Source organism: Podarcis pityusensis (assembly GCF_964106645.2).
Source record: "Podarcis pityusensis genome assembly, chromosome: 8".
In the NCBI taxonomy this organism is placed as follows: Eukaryota; Metazoa; Chordata; class Lepidosauria; order Squamata; family Lacertidae; genus Podarcis; species Podarcis pityusensis.
This window is the reverse complement of record NC_138033.1, coordinates 89,468,748-89,494,007: the sequence shown is the minus strand read 5'-3', so window position 1 is coordinate 89,494,007 and position 25,260 is coordinate 89,468,748. Positions and strand designations below refer to the sequence as shown.

General features: G+C 43.1%; 1 protein-coding gene across 4 annotated transcripts in view; it reads right to left on the bottom strand.

The window, feature by feature from the left end:
* Nucleotides 1-25,260, bottom strand: part of ZMAT4 (zinc finger matrin-type 4) — a 237,808-nt gene that overhangs the window by 20,217 nt on the left and 192,331 nt on the right. The window contains exon 5 of one of the 4 annotated variants that reach the window (XM_081016453.1): nucleotides 21,825-23,296. The exons of 2 other annotated variants lie outside the window; for them this stretch is intronic. In XM_081016453.1, the coding sequence (XP_080872579.1) occupies nucleotides 22,470-23,296 (827 nt within the window). In that variant the 3' untranslated portion in view covers nucleotides 21,825-22,469. Of the gene's footprint in view, nucleotides 1-21,824; nucleotides 23,297-25,260 lie in introns of those variants that run through there. One more of the 4 variants, XM_081016452.1, reaches the window with a different exon arrangement.

The window sequence follows — 25,260 nt, the reverse complement described above, 5'->3', positions numbered from 1 at the left end:
AATTAGGCCACAACTTTATTGGTTACAGGTAAAGAGTGGTATTGGCTTAGGCATTGGTCCTATCAGACTACCCGGCTTCAGCCTGCTTGCTTGAAGACCGGGAAGGGTTAACACCAGCAGGGGGAGCCCTGCTGATGCACATCAACTAGGGACTCCCCCAGGGTCACCGCTCGGGGGCGCACTTTAGACCCTGGCCTCCATAGGCTTCGGATGAGGCCATGCCCCCCGGAATCCTTTACCGGACTACTCTTCAATATTTGGGGGAGGTGATGGCACTCCTCCCCCCCCAACAGTACCCCTACCAATGCCTAATCGCCAAGACCAAGTGAGTTGTGATGATTTGCTACGAGGTAGGTGAAAAACCAAATGGCCTGTGCTAATTTGCCAAGTGGAAAAATTTCCTACCAGGCCCCTTAATGGCGACCAACCAAGGTCCATAGCAAGGTCGAAAGGGGAACCTTAGAGGGTGGGCAGGTGGGAAAACCTTACCAGCTGAGCAGACCCAAAGAGGGAGATCCCGGGGCCGTACTTGCCTTAAATGAGGCAAGCCATGCCCCCAGAGCCAGCTGATTGGCTGGCTCAGGGGATGATGCGGCCCCGAAGATTCCCCTGTTCGCGCGGGGGCTGAAGCCAGCCTTTGCGTGTGTGTTGGGGGCGTGAGCCCCCAACACCACCTCCTCCTTATGTCGGAAGTGGCTTTTCCCAACAGTTCAGTTGCACCCCACATGGAGACAGTTTTATTTGTTAAATAATTTTTTATTAATTCTTCATTAATAGCAATCCAATATAAGCCACATTAATACAATACCAAATCACAATACAATTAAAAGAGCCAATTATCCAGTTCCGAATAAAACAATTTAGGGTGACTTCCCGTGTTCTGATTATCAGGAGATGATGATGTTATTCCTTGGTCCTGCTCCAGTTCTCTTAGTTAATCCAAGTACCACAGTTCTGATCTTAATTCTTTATTTTAACAGTCACTGGTGTGATGACTTTCGTTTGTATTTAGCTATTCCAAATCCATTAATTTGCAAGCGGAGTTTATATCCTGTAACTTACTGTGTGAAATATTTGTTTATATTGGTCCTTCTCTTCATGTTGTAATCAATCAATCATCTTCAGCCTCATGCCCCCCCTTCAAGGGCAGAATTCTCAATTATGCCACAGCTTCACGCCATCTTGCCTTTCCAAACTGAAAGTGAACTGGCATCTGACCAAGGCTTTGGGAAGACTTCCAGCATTTTCTTCTTTCAACCTTTCCAATCTACTAACAAGCTGGTGTCTTGCCAAAACCATAACCATAATAAATCAAAGTTAGTGCCCTCTTTAGAAGGTAATGCCACCAATCCTCACAACATTTTCACACAGTCTATTTTGTTCAAATGATCCATAAAAAATTATGAAGTTCTTGTTATTTCCCTCTTGCATTCCATTAATAGTTGTAATCCATGGATAATTAGATTCATTAGTAATTAATTCTTCTTCAGGGATGGTTTGCTGAATCATAATGTAGCAGGTGTTTTCAGTCAAACAAAGACAAAGCAGGGGTTCGAGGAAATGCCTTTATTTTATAGCTGCAGCTAGACCCCAGTCCTAAACAGACTGGAGTATTGATCTCAGTTCAGATAAAACTTATATACCATAGGTTTTTCAGAAAGCAAATCTGCATGATGTATGAACTTGGGCAAAAAAAATGAGAGGCACAAATACAAGATGGGTGACACCTGGCTTGAGAGCAGTACATGTGAAAAGGATCTAGGGTTGACCACAAACTTGACATGAGCCAACAGTGTGACGCGGCAGCTAAAAAGGCCAAATCAATTCTGGGCTGCATCAATAGGAGTATAGTATCTAGATCAAGGGAAGTAATAGTGCCGCTGTATTCTGCTCTGGTCAGACCTCACCTGGAGTACTGTGTCTAGTTCTGGGCACCACAGTTCAAGAAGGACACTGACAAACTGGAACGTGTCCAGAGGAGGGCAACCAAAATGGTCAAAGGCCTGGAAACGATGCCTTATGAGGAACGGCTAAGGGAGCTGGGCATGTTTAGCCTGGAGAAGAGGAGGTTAAGGGGTGATATGATAGCCATGTTCAAATATTGTATTGTAGTCCAGAACTCTGACTTGATTTATGAAGCAGGACGTTCTGTTAGCCAGGAAACTGACATGATGTATGAGACATTTGACATGTTACAGATAGGATGTAAAGTGGTACCTCAGGTTACAGACGCTTCAGGTTACAGACATTTCAGGTTACAGACTCCGCTAACCCAGAAATAGTACCTCGGGTTAAGAACTTTGCTTCAGGATGAGAACAGAAATCGCACGGTGGCAGCAGGAGGCCCCATTAGCTAAAGTAGTACCTCAGGTTAAGAACAGTATCAGGTTAAGAACGGACCTCCAGAACAAATTAAATTCTTAACCTGAGGTATCACTGTACAGGATTTTCTGTCTGTCAGGAAGGTTGACATGACATTCTACTTCCTTGATAAGGTACTTCAAACAACACAAACAGGCTGGACATGTCAATTACTGTCCAGATTAATGCATTCCAAAGCTGAGATACTGTTTGGCAAGCAAAACATACAAATCCTCATTAGTCCCTTCCTGTAGCATTCTTACAAACTCCAAATGTTGCTTCCTTGCAGCTAAACCTTGCCAACTGCTGAGTCTTCAGTAGGTCACAGTCCAGTCAAAGTAAACTTTTCACCCCTTCGTGAACTGCAGGCCTTGCAGAGAGAAAGTTTCTCCTTTTTACAGGCTTCAGTCGGGGTTTATTTTGCAAACCCCAAATAAATTCTGTTTGCTCCTTCCCTCAATAAAACAGCAATTATATTATATTATATTATATTATATTATATTATATTACACATGGAGCCAGGTCTAGGCTGCAGAAGGTTCAGTTTGGTTTCTCAGCGGCTCCAAGGAGATAGCAAATGGGACACCCCTCCACTCATAGCTCTTTCTCTGGCCTCTGCACACCTCTCCTCCTCCAGCCACTACCATGCTTTTCAGGGTACAAAATACCAGTTTCCTTTCTGTCTGCAAAAGGATTACTTGAGCTGCAATCTAGACCCAGAGAGACATCAGCAGTGATATGTCTCTGGGGCTGAATAGGAGCAGAATAGCACTAAGTACTCTCCTTGTTCAAACAAGAGCTGCCACTATCTCCTGCGCATTACCTCCTGGAGTGCAGCTCTTAATCAGCATGAAAATATGGTGCACTTTAAGTGCATGGCATTATTTCTTCCTCCTCTTTCTTTTCCCCTTGGCAGAGGCTTCAGCCCAACCAAGTTGCCATCCTACCCTTGCTCACTTGCTTGGGCCAGAAATGCATGCAGGTTTCCAGACAAAGAGGCAAAAATACCCCCCTTTCTTTTCTTAAAAAAGCAAGAACTAGGAGGAGTTGGCCTGATGCATTGAAGTGAGCAGAATTAAGGCTCCCCCTCAGAACCATAAAATTCACCAGCCAGAGCAAAGTGCAAAAGAGCTGTTTGACAATGGAATGGTCTCTCTCAGGAGGTGGCAGACTCTTGTTCTTGGAGGTTTTTAAGCAGAGGTTGGATGGCCACCTGACATGGATGCTTTAGCTGAGATCCCTGCATTGCAGGGGGTTGGACTAGATGACCCCCAGGGTCCCTTCCAACTCTACGATTCTATGATTATATGTACAAGTCGAACAAAAAAAAAAAGAGTGCCTCTGAGAAGCTTCTGATACTAGGAATTGGTTCTCAGTACCAGAAGTGACTTGACCTGAGTGTTATTTCATACAAATTCCCATTCCAGAATCATATTTTGGGTGGGAAAGGATGTTTTGTTGTTGCTATTGATAAACAACTAGGAGTTAGAAGCAGGGATGGGGAACCTCTACATTTTCCATTACACTGCTACTTACAGCACCCACAAAGTTTGTCCCATGATCAGTAAATAATTAATCCCATTTTCATTCCTGTATTTTCCAATATTAAATTTATTGCTTGCTCCCAATAGCTGCATACTTTAATAGCTCTAAACAGCCAGCTTGTTTCTTTAGTTTTTGTTGTTTTTAATTGGGAGAACATGGGTCTATTGCTAAAAGTGTCTCTGGATACTGACATTGCAGATCTCAGATTTAGCTTTTAAATCTCACTTTTTTCCTGTTCTTTTTTGGTAATGGAGTGATCTAGGCCAGAAAATGGGGCATTTGCTCTGTTCACAAAATCTTTTATTTTGGAAATCAGTTGCTTCTGGCAGAGCAATAACAACACTTTGTGCTTATATAACACCTTTCACTGGAGGCCTTCAAAAGGGCTTGGATACATGCATCTCTGAGAACCTTTGTGGCCTGTCAGGTTGATGCTGGAGTTTAGAACTGTTGCCTGCTTCTGAGCACACAAGGAAGGAGCAGGCCTTTGGCACTCAAACATTGGTAAGTAGAGTTCATAAGGCTACTTTTTATTCAGATGTGAGCCTTTACCTGTCCGAATACAGACGTAAGGATCTCCAAAAACCTTCTGTGCCACCGGGGCCTTTGGGGCCCTCCCCTGAGAAACCAAAGGCATACCACTGCTCCGTGCCTGAAAGAGGAATGTTGCAGGCCTGTGTGTCTTCAGGTCAGAGCACTGACCCTTCAAGGACCTGAGAGAGGTGGTTGGGAAGCAGAGGCTTAAACGTGTTCAGTTTGCTCTCCATCTTTGTTGGAGCAATTTTTTCCCATGGACCTACCTGTGCTCAGGGGATATGACAGTCATGGTATGAAGGAAGTTTCCTTCCTTATCTCATAGCACTAGAACTTGTTGACATGCAATGAAGCTGAATGTTGGAAGGTTCAGAATTCTGAATCTTAAGAAATAGTGACAGCGAAGATTAGACAAACCATGGAGGAAAAGGCTATGGGACTGGGGGCACATTTGGAATTTTGAGAAGGTGCCAAGGGTGCCAGTTACAAAATGGCTGCCACCAGGGATGGAGCCTGAAAAAAATATCTGCCGCCTCCAAAAGTGGGAAAGAAAGAAAAGATATGGGAGCGTAATATGGTTCAAATATGGAAAATCTTTTCAATTCACTTCTTTTCCAGACATTGCTATGTTTTGTAGTCTGTTGCTGTAGATGACAGCTAGAAAATAAAAGATCATTGAACCCAGGAATAATTCTGAACTACAACCGCTGGTCATACACACACTTGTACAGCAACACAGCATTGCCAGTGCCTGGGGTGTGCAGGCACACGTTGGACGGGGGATCTACCAGTCCAGCCCTTGCTGCCACCACTGCTGGACTGACGCCACCCCCACTGGAGCAAAGTGGGGCTGCACTCAGCTACCTGCCTGCCTGCACAGCGGGCAGCCTGCCCGGCAGATGCAACCCTTGGTGGGCAGAAAGGAGCACACAGCACACAGAGGGGCTGTGCTGGTGTCACCTGTGTGGGGGTGACTGGTTCACCCCCCACAGACCCCCTGGCACCCCCATACTTCACCTTTCCTGCACATGCAGGATTATTCCCCAAATCCACAGCTCAGTATAATATAAATGGTACACACAATTGTAAACTCAACAAACTACCTGTTTGTTGAATGGATTTGTTACCACCAGTATTTATTTATAACAATCTAGTGCTGTTGACACACCATTTATGGGTGTTCACAGTGGGGGCAAGGGGAACAATTCCCCCTCCAATGAACCTTCATGCCCAGATTCCCAGCTTTCATTAAGAAAAGGAAAAGGAGTAAGGTTCTATCATTCTTAGAACCTGAGATAGGAGACAAAATATACAAACACTCTTCTTGTGAGAAATTAGCCTGTTCCCTTTCCAGTGTTTTACTCCACTCCCTCAAATAAATAAATAAAATAAAATACCCCCACCCTGTAAAAATCCCTGCCGATATCTATGCCCCCATTCCCCTCCCCCATTTCATATCGCGGACAAACAGGACACCTTCCCTTTGCAGCAAACTGCTGGTGTTAAAATAATTTATCACTTTTGGTGGGAAAAAGAAATAACAGATTTCCCCTGTGTCTGCTTTTGTGTTTTGTTGTAAAATCACAGGTTTCGATCCAAATGCACTCCTGGAGGCTTAATGGAGGATATTCTTTGTGCAGGGAGACACAAACACACACCTCTGTATAATCAGAAATAAGCATGGTTTGTTGTCTTTTAAATAGGGGTGCTTATGGTGCTGGCATCTGCCAGTTTCGTCTGCACTGGATATGTTCACCCAAGATGGTTACTGGATATTTCTGACTAACTGTTGCATCCCATTACTCTTCTAGAAGTACATTTCCAGAATCAGTGACTTTCAGGGGTGAACACTGTTGACTTCCAGAGGCTGGGTTTTCCACTGTTTCCCCATTAACAACAAATGTTTCGCTTGGTGATACTCCTAAACTGTGCTCCTAAAATTTTCCTCAGAAAGGGAACGGTGCTATGCGATGACATAACTTGGCTTTGTTTTTGTTTTTTTAAATAATTTTTATTAAGTTTCATATTACCAAATTAAACACATCAAACCAATTAATCCAAATTATATCAATACATATCATGTAATCCAATTGTTTTCCAAATTATATTTTTTTGTGGGGGGTACCCATGCTTCTTGATCGGCAGGAGTCCAATCCTCGAATATTTCTGCTGCTTTCATATTAAGAATGATATATCCAGTCCCCTCTTCTTAATCCTTGTCGTTGCTCATTTTCCTTTTCATTCACCTCCAAGTTGCTCTGCAAATGGGAGACTTCTGGAGGTGGCGCCATCGGTTAATGGCGGATTCCCTCTAATCGGAGGGAATTGCTCCACGGAAAATAGGGTCGGATCCCGCTTCGGCGTAGCGGGGGACCCTTGAAATCACAGGCGGGGGAAGCCTGTGAACCTGGGACTCAGTGGGCATGTTTGGCGCCCCCCCAATCCGTGAAGGAGCCCGGCAAAGGGTTCCGGAACGGAACGGGGGAAGGAGCGCTGTGCTGAGAGTCGTTTGCTTCATCCGTGGAGTGAAGCCGCGCAGCTGTGACCGGAGAGCGCTGCCTTTCTTTCTTGGAAATTTGGCTTTGAAAATCAACGATCCGTGACTAGGATTTTATGCAATTAAGGAACTGTACAAATTGGAAGGGAATCTGGCCGAAAGCGGAGAGGTATAAAAAGGAAGTCTGCCTCCCACTCTTGTAGATAAAACAAAGCATTGAACTTGAAAGTGGAAGCTTTGAAAAGACGCATAAAAGGACTTTAATCCAATCATCTAACCAGGACTTTTCTCCCTCAACTTGAGGGAAGAGGGGGGGGGAACTTTGATTGTTATTTCTCTAAGAAGAGGTGAGACAAAGAAGTTAAAAACCACCGCTCAATCCCTTGGGAACGGATTCCCAGAGACAATTAAAAGCTGGAGAAAAGGTACTGTCTTAAACATACCGTATTTTTCGCACCATAGGACGCACTTTTTCCCCTCCAAAAATGAAGGGGAAATGTGTGTGTGTCCTATGGTGCGAATGCAGGCTTTCGCTGAAGCCTGGAGAGCGAGAGGGGTCGGTGCGCACCGACCCCTCACGCTCTCCAGGCTTCGCACACCTCTCCGCAAGCAGCGGGAGCGGTCCCGCTGCTTGCGGAGAGCTGCCAGCATGCCAAAGCCTGCGCGCGCTGAGAGCAGCGCGCCCAGGCTTCGCGCACCTCTCCGCAAGCAGTGGGAGCGGTCCCGCTGCTTGCGGAGAGCTGCCAGCATGCCGAAGCCTGCGCGCGCTGAGAGCAGCGCGCCCAGGCTTCGCGCACCTCTCCGCAAGCAGCGGGAGCGGTCCCGCTGCTTGCGGAGAGCTGCCAGCATGCCGAAGCCTGCGCGCGCTGAGAGCAGCGCGCCCAGGCTTCGCGCACCTCTCCGCAAGCAGCGGGGCCGCTCCCGCTGCTTGCGGGGAGCTGCCAGCATGCCGAAGCCTGCGCGCGCTGAGAGCAGCGCGCCCAGGCTTCGCGCACCTCTCCGCAAGCAGCGGGAGCGGTCCCGCTGCTTGCGGAGAGCTGCCAGCATGCCAAAGCCTGCGCGCGCTGAGAGCAGCGCGCCCAGGCTTCGCGCACCTCTTCGCAAGCAGCGGGAGCGCTCCCGCGGCTTGCAGAGAGCTGCCTGTTTGGGGGCTGGGGTCGGGGGAAGCTCGAGCTTCCCCCGCCCCAGCCCCGCGCCTGGGGGGGGGGATAATTTTTTCCCTTTATTTCCCCCCAAAAAAACTGGGTGCGCCCTATGGTGCGAAAAATACGGTACTTTGACAGCTAGTCCTGCACTGGAAATACAATTTGGATACAATATTGTGGATAAGTATCTCCTGGTCTTAAAGTAACTGTTTAAGATAGATTGTTATCTTTCTGATGAACTGGGGGGACTTAAAGAGGAAGCAAAGCATTTAAGAATTTTATGACTGTTACAGTGTCCCCCTAGTGGAATTTGGACTTGTTACAATTAGCTACAATTGCAATTGCAGCTGGCCTGAGGATTTTCCCACACTGTCCTCTTAGAACTTTCCACTTCAAAACAATTCTGATTTAACTGTGTGACTGACCTTGAGTTTTATCTAGAGGGGGATGGCAGATGGGAAAGAGAAATTAGAGTCGTTACAAGCAACAAGGTCAGGCAAAGTACTGCGAACAGACGGTGGATTACAAAGAAGAGCTTCGACCCCTGGCCCCTCTGGGGTTCCAACAGCAGCCCCATCGGCACAACCTAAAACTAAAGGTATGGCAAGTGATGACGCCTTTGCTCAGGTTTTGGCTAAAATTAATGAATCTTTGGACAAAATAAGCAAACAAGTAGCAGAGGCATCAGACAAGATTGATCAAAATACAACAAGTATTAATCAGAATACAACAAGTATTAATCAAAATACAGTAAGTTTAAATAATTTGGGCCAGAAAGTAAATACCAATACAGAGACTATTCAGAAATTATTAGAGGAATCGGCCTCAACACGTCAGATTGCCGAAGAGGCCAAAGAAATTGCTACAGCGTCTGTTACAGAGGTTAAAGAGGTTCAAGAGAAGATACCACCGTTACATAAACAACTTGAAGATCATAAGTTAACCCTGTCTATGATTGAGTTGAAAGAAAAACAAGTGAATTTAAGGGTCAGAGCAGTACCTGAAGTGGAGAAGGACAATTTAGCTGAATTTCTTACGCAGGAATTCTTAGATTTTTGGAATCCAGAATTGGCAAAGGATAGTTTCAAAATAGTGAATGCCTTTAGACTTGGAAAAAGAGGAGAAAAGAAGGTGAGAGACTGTTTGATTACTCTTCGAACAAAAGAAGAGAGGGACAAGATCCTGGGTTTGCATTTCCAGAAGACACTGGAAATACATCAGACAAGAGTGGAGATATTTAAGGACATTCCGAAACACCTTCTGGATCTCAGATCTAACTATAAAGACCTGTAATACCCCTCCCCACCTTCTCACTATATAGAAGGATCTGGCAACTTCTGTTTCAGTGTATCTGAAGAAGTGTGCTTGCACACGAAAGCTCATACCAAGAACTAACTTAGTTGGTCTTAAAGGTGCTACTGGAAGGATTTTTTTTATTTTGACTATGGCAGACCAACACGGCTACCTATCTGTATAAAGACCTGGTTACTTTGTTGAAAAGTAATAGAATCAACTTCAGGTGGGAATTTCCTCAAGGCCTATCTTTTACCTACAAAGGAAAAAAGAGGAAAATAAGATCAGAAGACGACAAAGATAAATTCTGGAGAGACCACGGAGAAGACCTACAAAAGAAAGTCACAGGAGAGTTAAGAACAGCTGCAAGAGAAGCTTTAGATATACCAGGACTATCTCTGGAACTAAAAGACCGCTTGAAAAATCTGATACCACCGACGGAACAGGAACAGGCACTAGGTGCCGTTGGAGGAGAACCAAAATAATTACATCATGGCCCTGCAACTATTAACCTGGAACTGTCATGGTCTAAATTCCCCTCAGAAAAGGAAATCAGTGTTTCACTTATTAAAAAAGGAACAATTGGATTTGATTTGTCTACAAGAAACACATATAACAAGATTACACAGGAAATTGTTGATAAATAAAAGACTTGGTCAGGAGTTTATTTCATCGGATAAGTTAAAAAAAGAGGGGTTGTGATTTATGCAAAGGACAGACTATCACCGAAATTTGTTTTTAAAGATGACCAAGGAAGATTTGTGGCAATTGAAATTCAAACACAAGGAGAAAAATTTTTGATAGTAGGAATCTACGCATCAAATGATGGGAAATCTGAATTTTTTAAGAAGTTGCACGAGACCCTGATGGACCATTTGGATTACAACATGATTTTGATGAGAGACATGAATGGAGTGGTATCTACATATATGGACAAGGCACAAAAACAGGTAGTCACTAAGGACGGTAGACTACCGAAAACCTTTTTTGACATGACAGACAACTTGGACTTAGTTGGTATTTGGAGAATAAGAAACCCCATGGCTAAAGAGGGAACCTTCTTTTCTGAAGCCAAAATGACATGGACAAGAATTGACCAAATTTGGATAACTAGAGGAATGGCACTAAAGACAAGAAAGGTGGAAATCTGCCCGAAAACTTGTTCCGATCATAATGCTGTCAAGATGGAAATGAGATTAACACCAACTGGCTCCTTTAGATGGAAGATGAATGACACCTTATTTAGAGATGAAGTACTTAAGAAGACCCAAAAAACTTTGAGAGACTATTTTGAGATAAATTTGAGCACCAATGTGGAGAAAAGAGTAATCTGGGACGCAAGTAAGGCGGTTATGAGAGGGTTCTTAATACAACAGAACGCAGTAAAGAAAAGAACTCAAAATGAGAAGAAGGATAAGATATTGGATAAAATAAAGGAAAGTGAAAAAAGGCTAAGAGTAAATCCAAAATCTCAAGAGATTTTGAGAGAGTTAAAATTATATCAAGTACAATATATGAAAATGATGAATCAGGAAATAGAATGGAAAATTAAACAAATGAGACAAAAGACATTTGAGTCGGCTAACAAATGTGGTAAATTGTTGGCTTGGCAAATGAAAAAGAGACAAAAACTAAATACAGTCACGAACTTAGAAGTGGAAGGAAGAAATATACAGAACCCCGCAGAGATTAGAAATTGTTTCCAGAGGTACTTTAAACGATTATATACCCAAGGGCCATTGAAAGAAACAGACTTAGATCAATTTTTGAAAACAAATGGATTACAAAAAATATCTCAAGAAAATAAACTAATTTTGAATTACAAAATAACTGAATAGGAAATAGAAGGTGCCATTCAAAATATGCAATTGGGTAAATCTCCAGGACCAGACGGTTTGACTTCTAGATACTATAGATCCTTGAAAGAATGGTTAATACAACCTTTGAAAGAGGTCTGTAATGAAATAATGGAGGGGAAAAGAGCACCAGAGTCATGGAAAGAAGCATATATTACACTTGTACCGAAAACAGAGACTGAAAAGACACAGCTTAAGAACTACTGCCCTATATCATTACTTAATGTGGATTACAAAATTTTTGCTGACATTTTGGCCAAGAGATTTAAAAAAGTGTTGATGGGAGAGATTCATAAAGCCCAAGCGGGCTTCCTCCCAGGAAGACATCTGTCTGACAATTTGAGGAATATAATTGATATTCTGGAAAAACTAGAAGTGAACATAAACACTAAAGCAGTTTTAATATTCGTGGATGTGGAAAAAGCCTTTGACAACATTTCCTGGAACTTTATGAAGAAGAATCTACAGGGCATGGGGGTAGGCCAAGGCTTTGAGAATGGTATAAGTGCAATTTATTCAGAACAAAAGGCTAAATTAATTGTAAATAATGTGGTTACGGAAGAACTCAAAATTGAAAAAGGGACACGACAAGGTTGCCCAATTTCCCCACTTCTTTTTATTTCGGTCCTGGAGGTTCTGCTGAATATGATTAGAAGGGACCGGTTGGTTAAAGGTATACAGGTCGGAGCCAAACAGTACAAACTGAGAGCATTTGCAGATGATTTAGTATTGACCTTACAGGAGCCAGAATCTAGTACCAAAAGGGTTTTAGAACTGATTCAAGAATTTGGTCAAGTTGCAGGGTTTAACTTGAATGTTAAAAACTAAGGTTTTAGAGAAAAATTTAACACCGATTGAAAGAGAGAGGTTTCAGAATGAGACAGGCCTGACTGTGGTCAAAAAAGTGAAATACCTGGGGATCAACATGACAGCAAAAAATGGGAATTTATTTAAAGATAATTATGAAAAATGTTGGGCTGAAGTGAAAAAAGATTTAGAAATTTGGTCAAATTTGAAGCTTTTACTGCTGGGCCGTATTGCTGCGATAAAAATGAATGTATTGCCTAGAATGTTGTTTTTGTTTCAAACTTTGCAAATTGTGGACAAAATGGATTGTTTCAAGAGGTGGCAGAAAGATATTTCTAGATTTGTCTGGCAGGGCAAGAAGCCCAGAATAAAATTTAAAATATTAACAGATGCAAAGGAAAGAGGTGGATTTGCCCTGCCAGACCTTAAACTTTATTATGAATCAGCAGCTTTTTGCTGGTTGAAAGAATGGCTGCTTCTTGAAAACACTGACATTTTGGACCTAGAAGGTTTTAACAATGTATTTGGATGGCATGCATATCTGTGGTATGAGAAGGTCAAAGCACATAAAGCATTTAAAAATCATATTGTCAGGAAAGCGCTGTTTAATGTTTGGATAAGATATAAGGATCTATTAGAAAATAAAACCCCAAGGTGGCTGTCACCAATGGAAGCGAAAGCCTTGAAAAAGCTCAATATGGAGGTCAAATGGCCGAAATATTGGGAAATTTTGGAACAAGATGGAGATAGACTGAAATTGCAGAGTTTTGAAAAATTAAAAAACAAAGTGCGAGACTGGCTTCATTATTTTCAGATAATGGAGGCATTTAAATTGGACAAGAAAATTGGCTTCCAGGTGGAAAAATCAAAATTAGAAACTGAACTGTTAGAACCCAAAACTAAGAATTTGTCAAGAATGTATAACTTGCTGCTGAAATGGAACACTCAGGATGAAACGGTAAAATCTGCTATGATTAAATGGGCACAAGACGTTGGACACAACATTATGTTCGCTGACTGGGAACAGTTATGGACCACAGGTATGAAATTTACGGCATGTAATGCCCTAAGAGAGAATATTATGAAAATGATGTACAGGTGGTACATAACTCCAGTCAAGCTTGCAAAAATCTATCATTTGCCCGATAATAAATGTTGGAAATGTAAAGAAACTGAAGGTACACTTTTTCACCTTTGGTGGTCGTGCCCAAAGATTAAGGCTTTCTGGGAAATGATATATAATGAATTAAAAAAGGTATTTAAATATACCTTCCTCAAGAAACCAGAGGCCTTTCTCCTGGGCATAGTCGGCCAAACGGTGTTAAAAAAGGATAGAACTTTCTTTATGTATGCAACAACAGCAGCAAGAATACTCATCGCAAAGTATTGGAAGACACAAGAGCTTCCCACACTGGAGAAATGGCAGATGAAACTGATGGACTATATGGAACTGGCGGAAATGACTGGCAGAATCCGTGACCAGGGAGAAGAGTCGGTGGAGGAAAATTGGAAGAAATTCAAAGACTATCTGCAGAAACATTGCAAAATTAAAGAATGTTAGAGTGATGTTGGATTAAAAATAAGTGGCTTCCAGCTGTACAGGATTTAAAGTTATATATAGATTAAGATTAAGGATTAGGATTAAAAAAGTTAAAGGAAATGGAAATTTGGTTTTTAAGAGGTAAAATTTAATGTTATATTATATTAAGATTAAAGATTGGGATTAAAAAAGAGGGAAAGAAATTGCTGGACAAACAATTTGAACTGGAATACAAAAGAGGGAGGTACGAGGAGGTCCAGAAAATAAGTAAATTTAAAAATGGAGATGAAAAGGTGGTATTGTTTTTAATTGTTTTCTTTTTTGTCTTCTGTTTTTTGTTTTTTTATGGATTATGTATTGTGTATTTTTGAATTGTGTATTTCTTTTTTATTTTTAACTTTCTATTGATGTGTTCTTTTTATTGGAAATTTTAATAAATATCATTAAAAAAGAAAAACAAAAAAAACACAAGTTGCTCTGCAAATGGGTTGAAAAAAACAGTCTTATTTGTATTTCTGTGTGGACTTTGTACTGCTCTCTCGTAAATCACTCTCATCCAATAGTCCAGGCATTTCCGCTCGAGCAAGCAATCGCCATCTTGTCGTTCCGATGAAATGCAGTCTAAAAGCTCGCTCGTTAACTTTCCCGACCTGTTGCATCGTAAATTAGTCTTTTTCCAGGAGGGCTGCCCCTTCCAGTTCACAATCTCATCGAACTAATAAATCTTCGGCTCGCCCTCCCCAAGACCAAACCTCCTGCAACACAGGTCTATCTTTCCGCATCAAATCTCAATTCTTACTGCGTCACAAAGAGAGCCTTTCTTCTTTCCAAATCCTTTACAGAGTAAAACCTTTAAATTCATATTATTCCCACACAGTTCATTTTTAGTCCCATTTGCCAATTAGTTGTTGTGACGGATCTTCTAAGAGGGAGGGTTATTAGTTAATCACATAGAGCAAAATTAATAAAAAGTCATCCCCCCCATCAGTTCCGTTGCATTCCATTCCACATACCAGCTTATCTGTAGTACTTTGATGTAATCTTCCGTCTCAATCTTCTTCATTTCAGTGGCAAAATTGTTAGCAGATAAAAACCTCCTGCCTCTCTTGAAGCATGTGCGTTATCTTTCTCCAATTTTTTTCCTTTTAAGTAACGCAACTAGTTTCGCTCCTGGAAGTAGCTTCGGAGGAGTTCCGAAACTCACCGAGGGTTGTACACCCAGTGCCTCACCCCCTCCTTCTTCCGAACTCGGGGGTGATTTATGGCAACAGCGGGTAAAAACTGCATCTCTCCCCCCTGGAGAGATGAGGGAGACTGATTTACTCCCCATAATCAGCCTCTAATTACCTTGTGCGAGCTGCCCCCCCCCCAATAACTTGGCTTTGTTAGGGAGGAAAGGATAGAAAACTGCCACTCCCAAAGTTACTGGATTGTGTTGTCCCTGAAATTTGTTCCTTTTTTTATTATTCTTCAGCAGTTTTAGCCCCCACACAATTGAAATAAATCAATGGGTCAGATATTTCAGTCTAGCACTAGTAAATCTGTGGCTGTCACTGGATTGGTAAAATGTGCGAGGGGGAAGGCCTTACATTCTTCCACCCGGCAGCATGGATGCAGCCTTTGCCAATTTGGTGCCACTATGCTGGCAGGGATGAGAGTTGGAGCCCAAACTGCCCTATTTGGCCTTCCCAGTCCTTGCTCCAAACAAATATAAACATTTCTATGGTGTAAAAGTAACCATGTTAATAAAAATCAGTTAAAATAGTAAGTTCAGAATTCAATTAAAATGCCTGCTGGAATTTTAAAAAAGAAGTATTCAATAGGTAGCAGAAATTCAGCAAGGAGGGAGCCTGTCTGACCTCAACTTGGAGTTCCATATAATTAGGCCCCTAATACTGAGCAGGCGGCTCCTAGTGGATGTGAGTCTGCATTTGAGCCATGGAGGACTTCCCTGAAGACCTCAGGGTACAAGGGATGAGCAGGCCTCTGAGTTATCCAGTGACCAAGCTGTTAAGGGCCTTGCAGAGAATCTTGAACCGGGCTCAATATCATCCGATATACTAATAATAATTAAACTAGAAAATGAAAAAAGGAAAGTTATTTCCTCAATGAGTTCACCATGAGGAAGGAAGGGATGTGATTCAGGGGCAAAGCACCTGCTTTGCTTGCAGAAGGTCCCAGGTTCAGTTTCTGACATCTCCAGGCAGGGCTGGGAATGTCCATTGTCTGAAAGAAACCTGGGACAGCCTCTGCCTGTCCTTTTAGACAATGCTTTTAGACAAGGTGGGGAGGAAAGGGAACAAGGCATGTTGATCACAGTATGTGGGGTTTATTATCTCTTTGGATCAGAATTTTGTTGGCACATAATGCACCATATTCCTATCCCCGTGAATGGAAGTTTTCACAGTTGGCAAATGGTTCCCTTGTTCACCAAATAGATTTAGCAAGCTGGGTCAATGTTTATAGGATCAATTTTGTACAGCAAAGAAGGTCAATTTTTAATTTGCAAAACATGCCTGCATACACACTTATGCAATGCATATCATCCAGCCTGAGTTGAACACTTTAACACCTTTTGCTTGAGTCTCTTGTTGGAATCAATGGTCCTTAAAAGTGATTGTTAATACTCTGCCCAGGAGTGTGAGGTGGGCTTACACACATGTTTCTTAATCTAAAGGTTTGTCTCAGATGACTCAGAGGACCCTGGAGCTTGTGTGTATTCTGTGAATTGCTGAATTGCAGTAAATAGAGCCTATGGGCATCTTTTAGGCATGAATACTCAAAACACGGATGCAAAACTGTTCTAAAGTTTTCTGCAGGTAACGCACTGTTTTAGTCATCTCTCTGTAGATTTAAAAAGTCAGAATTTCTGTCCTACTGCATTTAATAATTTAACATGAGCTTTAATGTTCAGGCAGTTGTTGCATTTCCACCATTTATCTCTTCCATTAGGGTAAAAAAGAAGGTCTAAGTGCCCAATTCTGAGCTCAGATCTACTGGGCTGAGCATATTAGGATCCAGTCGATCTCTGTCTCAGCTGGGCTATGCCAGCATAAGTCTCCAAACCCAGCTGAGCTGGAGATACAGTGCTACCTCGAGTTACAAACACCTCAGGTTACAAATGCTTCAGGTTACAAACTCCGCTAACCTGGAAGAGTTACCTTGAGTAACTCTTGCCACAGGATGAGAACGGAAATGGTGTGCCAGCGGCGCAGCGACAACAAGAGGCCCCATTAGCAAAAGCACGCCTCTAGTTAAGAACAGTTTCAGGTTAAGAACAGACCTCCAGAATGAATTAAATTTGCAACTAGAGGTACCACTGTATGCTGGCATAAATCTCCCATCATGGTTTAGCCAGTGCTCAGCCAGCTTAGTCAAGATGAGTGGATATATATCTTATTTCCCAAGGAAAACCCACTTCTCAGTGCTAAATCACAGCAAACTGGAGAAAACCTGAATTGCTGTTTGCTTTGACTGAGCGCTGGAGAGTGGTTTTCCCCATGGAAAAGCATTGGGATGAGAGGAAGTGTAGAGAAGCCCTCACTTCCTTGCTTGTCTCTGGCTGTGTGGCATATTATTTATTTATTATTCTGTATTAAATGTCTAAACTACCCTTCATCTGAGGATCACAGGACAGTTTAGATATATAAAAAAGACAAAAATACATACCATAGTAACAAACAGAAACAATTAACCCCACCCCCATTTTAATAGGCCACAGATTGTCTAATTGAAGGGACGCAGGTGGCGCTGTGGGTTAAACCACAGAGCCTAGGACTTGCCAATCAGAAGGTCGGCGGTTCGAATCCCCGTGACGGGGTGAGCTCCCGTTGCTTGGTCCCTGCTCCTGCCAACCTAGCAGTTCAAAAGCACATCAAAGGGCAAGTAGATAAATAGGTACTGCTTCGGCGGGAAGGTAAACGGCTTTTCCGTGCACTGCTCTGGTTCGCCAGAAGCAGCTTGGTCATGCTGGCCACAAGCTGTCTGCGGACAAATGCCGGCTCCCTCGGCCAATAAAGCGAGATGAGCGCCGCAACCTCACAGTCGGTCACTACTGGACCTAATGGTCAGGGATCCCTTTACCTTTTATTGTCTAATTAGCCAGAAGCCTGGGAGAAGAGGAATGTTTTTGCCTGGTACAAAGATATTGTTATAGATTTTGGAAGAATTAGCGAAAGCTAAAATCAGTGACACACTTTTCCAACAACACAAGAGACGACTCTACACATGGACATCACCAGATGGGCAGCATCGAAATCAGATTGATTATATTCTCTGCAGCCAAAGATGGAGAAGCTCTATACAGTCAGCAAAAACAAGACCTGGAGCTGACTGTGGCTCAGATCATCAGCTTCTTATAGCAAAATTCAAGCTTAAACTGAAGAAAGTAGGAAAAACCACTGGGCCGGTAAGATACAATCTATGTCAAATCCCTTATGAATACGCAGTGGAAGTGAGGAACAGGTTTAAGGATTTAGATTTGGTGGACAGAGTGTCTGAAGAACTATGGATGGAGGCTCGTAACATTATACAGGAGGCAGCAACTAAAACCATCCCAATTAAAAGGAAATGCAAGAAAGCAAAGTGGCTGTCCAACGAGGCCTTACAAATAGCGGGGGAGAGAAGGCAAGCAAAATGCAAGGGAGATAGTGAAAGATACAGGAAATTGAATGCAGATTTCCAAAAAATAGGAAAGACAAGAAGGCCTTCTTAAACGAGCAATGCAAAGAAATAGAGGAAAACAATAGAATGGGAAAAACCAGAGATCTGTTCAAGAAAATTGGAGATATGAAAGGAACATTTCGTACAAAGATTGCCATAATAAAAGACAAAAGTGGAAAGGACCTAACAGAAGCAGAAGACATCAAGAAGAGGTGGCAAGAATACACAGAGGAACTATACCAGAAAGAAATGGATGACTCGTATACCCCAGGTAGTGTGGTTGCTGACCTTGAGCCAGACATCCTGAAGAGTGAAGTCAAATGGGCCTTAGAAAGCACTGCTAATAACAAGGCCAGTGGAAGTGATGGTATTCCAGCTGAACTATTTAAAATTTTAAAAGATGATGCTGTTAAGGTGCTACACTCAATATGCCAGCAAGTTTGGAAAACTCAGCAGTGGCCAGAGGATTGGAGAAGATCAGTCTACATCCCAATCCCAAAGAAGGGCAGTGCCAAAGAATGCTCCAACTACCGCACAATTGCACTCATTTCACACGCTAGCAAGGTTATGCTTAAAATTCTACAAGGTAGGCTCAAGCAGTATGTGGACTGAGAACTCCCAGAAGTGCAAGCTGGATTTAGAAGAGGCAGAGGAACCAGAGACCAAATTGCAAACATGCTCTGGATTATGGAGAAAGCTAGAAAGTTCCAGAAAGACATCTACTTCTGCTTCATTGACTATGCAAAAGCCTTTGACTGTGTTGACCACAGCAAACTATGGCAAGTTCTTAAAGAAATGGGAGTGCCTGATCACCTCATCTGTCTCCTGAGAAATCTCTATGTGGGACAAGAAGCTACAGTTAGAACTGGATATGGAACAACATGGATATGGAAAGGAGTACGACAAGGCTGTATATTGTCTCCCTGCTTATTTAACTTATATGCAGAATTCATCATGCGAAAGGCTGGGCTGGATGAATCCCTAGCCGGAATTAAGATTGCCGGAAGAAATATCAACAACCTCAGATATGCAGATGACACAACCTTGATGGCAGAAAGTGAGGAGGAAATAAAGAACCTTTGAATGTGGGTGAAAGAGGAGAGCGCAAAATATGGTCTGAAGCTCAACATCAAAAAAACGAAGATCATGGCCACTGGTCCCATCACCTACTGGCAAATAGAAGGGGAAGAAATAGAGGCAGTGAGAAATTTTACTTTCTTGGGCTCCATGATCACTGCAGATGGTGACAGCAGCCATGAAATTAAAAGATGCCTGCTTCTTGGGAGAAAAGCAATGACAAACCTAGACAGCGTCTTAAAAAGCAGAGACATCACCTTGCCAACAAAGGTCCGTATAGTTAAAGCTATGGTTTTCCCAGTATGGAAGTGAGAGCTGGACCATAAAGAAGGCTGATCGCCGAAGAATTGATGCTTTTGAATTATGGTGCTGGAGGAGACTCTTGAGAGTCCCATGGACTGCAAGAAGATCAAACCTATCCATTCTTAAGGAAATCAGCCCTGAGTGCTCACTGGAAGGACAGATCCTGAAGCTGAGGCTCCAATACTTTGGCCATCTCATGAGAAGAGAAGACTCCCTGGAAAAGACCCTGATGTTGGGAAAGATGGAGGGCACAAGGAGAAGGGGACGACAGAGGACGAGATGGTTGGATAGTGTTCTCGAAGCTATCAGCATGAGTTTGACCAAACTGCGGGAGGCAGTGGAAGACAGAAGTGCCTGGCGTGCTCTGGTCCATGGGGTCACAAAGAGTCGGACCCCTGCAAAGTTGATGGGCATTGCCATTCAAATAGTGTGCATGCACCATATAATGTGATTGATTTTGTGGGGTGGGGCTTACCTGGGCCCCCGCAATATTTCATTCTAGTTGGCCACCGATCCTGGGAAGGCACCTGCAGCTCCCATTGCCATTCCAGTGCATGATGGCCTTGCAGAGACCCAGCTATAGTGGAGGCAGCAGCAGCTGCACCACCAGCGGATGCCGTCTCACAGTGGCTAACCAGTGGTCTATGGGAAGCCTGCAAGTCAAACTTGAGCACACTAGGACTCTTTCCACTTGTGATTCCCAAGAAATCATATTCAAATGCATGCCTGCTCTGATACTGGAAATAGCATGCAGTTAGCCATCATTACTTTACAGCAGCAGAGCGATTAAGTTCAAACAAAAGAAGAAGGGGCGGGGGAGCAAGCTGGTGCCATCATCACTTGTCTAAGTAAATCTCCTAACCCTGAATTTTAAAACATTTTTTCGTCCTGGTCCTCCGCCAATTTCTTCCTCCTTTCCTTCATGCTCCCTCCCCTTTGTTTCCAAAAGCTTCAGCTCAGCTCTAAATTACCCTAGAATTTGGCCTCTGTCCTCAGTGCTTCAGGATTAATACAGGCACATTCACCCAAAAGAGCATATCTCATGTCGTCTTAACATCTCCTCCTCTGCTACCCCAGGAGTGTGGGTGGGAGATGTCAAAGTGTCTGGCTGCTTAATTCCAGATTCCAGCCCTCTTCCCCTTCTCCTGCAGTCTCCCTGCAAACCTCCCCTACCAAATCCTCTCCGCAATATAGCAGGGCCTCAGCCTCTGGCAAATTTCAGGCGCATAATGAGTCTGAGATGCTTCTGTTTATTTTTCATGCACACTCTCAAATATGCCTCATGCATACCTCCAGTTCCTTGATAGTCTCTGTTGTATAGTTTATTTCTTTGTAGAGGCATATTTGATTATCCATCCCCTGCTGGTTGAGTCATCTGAAATGCATCTCAGACCATGTGGGGATTTGTAATGTCTCAACAGGATTTATATTGTAATATTCAGTAATGTTCTCCTTCCCCCTACCTCCTCTCCCTTACAAGCTTTAGGATTTTAAAACACACACCTATGTCTCACATTAAGGGGAGTTAGATGCACCAATTATTTAGCTTCCTTATAAAGCAAGAGGTGAGGAACTAGGGAGGAAGCAAGGTTAAATGCTCAACAGTGCAAAGGACTTCTCATTTGATGGCTGAGAACAGTTTTTGCTGCAGGGGCCACATGTGGGGGTGGTCACTCACACAGGCTCATTGAGTGCATGCTGAGATTTTGTTATTTTCTCTACCTAATCAAAACACAAATCTAGACCTATTGCATATTTTATGCCACTGAAAGCTACTTTTTCACAAGCAGGTTTCATTCTGAAAATAAAAACTCAACACAGATTATTTAATTCCCCTGTTTGAAAATGGATGGAGGCAGTCCCAGCTGAATACAGGATTAGACACTATAAAGGATAAAGCAGAAGCAAAAATATTGTTGCCTTCCACTCCCATCTCTGAGTAGTGCCAGATTCCAGGGGTTCCAGGCGCTTTCCGAGGGTCCATATTTCCTTTTGGAGTGGAGTGGAGATTGTGGTGTCTTTATGATATATGGTTTATAGGGGTCAAAAAAATCATTATGACATAGTGTAGTTAACGATGATCATCCTGGACAAATCTGGTTTTTAATTCCATGTGAAACATTTTATAATGAATAGAGTACTTTTCACAAAATGTTTTCTGAGAAACCTTTGTACCACAACAAATTTTTGAATTTCCTTTTTATCATAATTCTTCTGCTTCTAGAATTCTATTGTTTGAGAACCATTATTTAATTTAATAACCTACTATGTTTGAAATGTAATATCAGTTTCTGACATTTTACCAACATCAGTGGTGACACTAATAGAGGGACACTTATAATTAAAAATAATATTTCGGCAATGTATATTTAATCACCAATATTCTTCCAAACCATGATATTAGTAATGATAACTATATCTCCAGTTTTTCTGTTTCTTTATATAATTTCCCATGCTTAAGCTTTTCCATCTCTTCAAAGTTATTTGTTATCATTTTCCCTTGTTACGTTCCCCCGTTCTCCTAGAAATCAAGTTCCACACATCTTCAAAACAAAGGCACATTCAACAAAAGAAAACACAACTTGTCCCCCTGGGCACATTATTTAAGAACCTGTTTGTGCTCCCCCTCCCCCACACTGTATGATGACACCAATGACAATCTTAGCTGCAGTGAACATTCATTTACCAGCTGATGTACATGTTCCTGCACAACTTCAGCCATCAAAACTGTGTCAGGAGCTCATCCTACTCTTGAGTAGGACCCTGGCAGAGACATGTGCCCGACTGACATGTTCACTCCTTCCTGGTCGATCGTTCGGGAGCTCCATAAGCTTTCTTCTGCCCGAACATCACAGCGACCGATGCCAACAGACATTGACACACTTAATTTCTTGCCTCTCTGACGAAACAGTGTCTACCCTTACAGCCTTTGGGCGTGGTTTCCCATACCTTGAGGACAAACCCTGTACCCCTTTCAAGACTCTGGGTTTCAAGACCTGTGTCGAGCCACTAGCCACAGCTAAATCTGCAACAGCTGTGTTAGCAAACTCCTGAGCATACCTGGTTGGCTTCTCACCCTTCGTAGCTCCTCCTGATCTGCGCACCTGGCGCATCTCCTCCACTGTATCAGTGGAACTCACCTCAGTGCACCTGCTGTTTATAACAGCAACAGACTTAGTATCTATGGGGCAATGGGGTAGCCTAGGAAAATACACACATTCCCCCCCCCCACTCTGCTCTGCACTCAACATCCCCAGTGAGTAAAATCGCTTGGTATGAGGCTTTAGTACTCTGTACAAGCCTCCATACCACAGGAAGAATCTATGCTCCCTGCCTCGTGATGTCTCAACCCACATGTCAGACCCATCCATTGGCATCCTGGCTTTTTCCGGGTTTATCTTGTCACATTTCCCATCAGAAACTGTCTGAATCCAGGGAAAGACCTTGCAAACTATGTTTGCCGAGCATATCGCTCTGTGACTTTGGAACCCACATGTCAGATCCAAACATTGGCATCCTGGCTTTTTCCGGGTTTGCCTTTTTACTGTCATCATCACCAATAGGGTGCTTTTGTAAAATACCCATATTGCTTCCCCCTTTTGCTTTGTCCTGAGCACTGGTACATCTGACCATTTCATGTCAGACAGCAGCAATCTGGGAGCTTCATGCTTACAACCTGCATGAAAAACATGGTTAACAGACAAAACATTACATGTCTCTTGAACCATTCCACCATCCCCTATGTTAACATTATAACATAGCAAGAACAAGCCATTTACACAATAAACATCACAATGTAAAATGTCGCTTTCGCTCTTCTGGGTTGTTTCACTCTGTTTGTTGCCATAAACAGAACAGCCACGCTGCACCAGCTGGGCTTCTTGACCTGGAATGAAAAACATGTTAGACATTACAGCGTTACAGCTTTTCAGTTCTACGATCCAGGTGCTATGTACCCCCAACGAATCTCCACTCAACTGGTGGATCGAATCCTTCTATGGCGTACACCTGGTGAACCAGTTCCATCTTCCACAAAGGTGTGCTTTCGCTTCAGATTCTAGCACAAGAGATTCTTGCACCTCTGCCCTGGAACAGTTAGTCACCATCTCTGCACTGAAGCTCTGTATCTCTGGCCTTACTTCATGTCACCTGTCAGAAATGCTGCAAACCTTCCTGGCTTTTGGAATCTGTCCAAAATTCTCACAGGACAAACTTTCATAGAATGATAGAGTCATAGAGTTGGAAGAGACCACAAGGGCCATCGAGTCCAACCCCCTGCCAAGCAGGAAACACCATCAGAGCACTCCTGACATATGGTTGTCAAGCCTCTGCTTAAATACCTCCAAAGAAGGAGACTCCACCACACTCCTTGGCAGCAAATTCCACTGTCGAACAGCTCTTACTGTCAGGAAGTTCTTCCTAATGTTTAGGTGGAATCTTCTTTCTTGTAGTTTGGATCCATTGCTCCATGTCCGCTTCTCTGGAGCAGCAGAAAACAACCTTTCTCCCTCCTCTATGTGACATCCTTTTATATATTTGAACATGGCTATCATATCACCCCTTAACCTCCTCTTCTCCAGGCTAAACATGCCCAGCTCCCTTAGCGGTTCCTCATAAGGCATCGTTTCCAGGCCTTTGACCATTTTGGTTGCCCTCCTCTGGACACGTTCCAGTTTGTCAGTGTCCTTCTTGAACTGTGGTGCCCAGAACTGGACACAGTACTCCAGGTGAGGTCTGGCCAGAGCAGAATACAGTGGCACTATTACTTCCCTTGATCTAGATGCTATACTCCCATTGATGCAGCCCAGAATTGCATTGGCTTTTTTAGCTGCCGCGTCACACTGTTGGCTCATGTCAAGTTTGTGGTCAACCAAGACTCCTAGATCCTTTTCACGTGTACTGCTCTCAAGCCAGGTGTCACCCATCTTGTATTTGTGCCTCTCATTTTTTTTGCCCAAGTGCAATACTTTACATTTCTCCCTGTTAAAATTCATCTTGTTTGTTTTGGCCCAGTTCTCTAATCTGTCAAGGTCGTTTTGAAGTGTGATCCTGTCCTCTGGGGTGTTAGCCACCCCTCCCAGTTTGGTGTCATCTGCAAATTTGATCAGGATGCCCTTGAGTCCATCATCCAAGTCGTTGATAAAGATGTTGAATAAGACCGGGCCCAAGACAGAACCCTGTGGCACTCCACTAGTCACTCTTCTCCAGGATGAAGAGGAACCATTGATGAGCACCCTTTGGGTTCGGTCAGTCAGCCAGTTACAAATCCACTGAGTGGTAGCATAGTCAAGACCGCATTTTACCAGCTTCTTTACAAGAATATCATGGGGCACCTTGTCAAATGCCTTGCTGAAATCAAGGTAGGCTACATCCACTGCGTTTCCTTCATCTACCAGGCTTGTAATTCTGTCAAAAAACGAGATCAGGTTAGTCTGACATGACTTATTTTTCAGAAATCCATGCTGACTATTGGTGATCACAGCATTCCTTTCTAGGTGCTCACAGACTGTTTGCTTAATGATCTGCTCCAGAATCTTCCCTGTTATTGATGTCAGACTGACTGGGCGGTAATTATTTGGGTCCTCTCTTTCCCCCTTTTTGAAAATAGGGACAACATTTGCCCTCCTCCAGTCTGCCGGG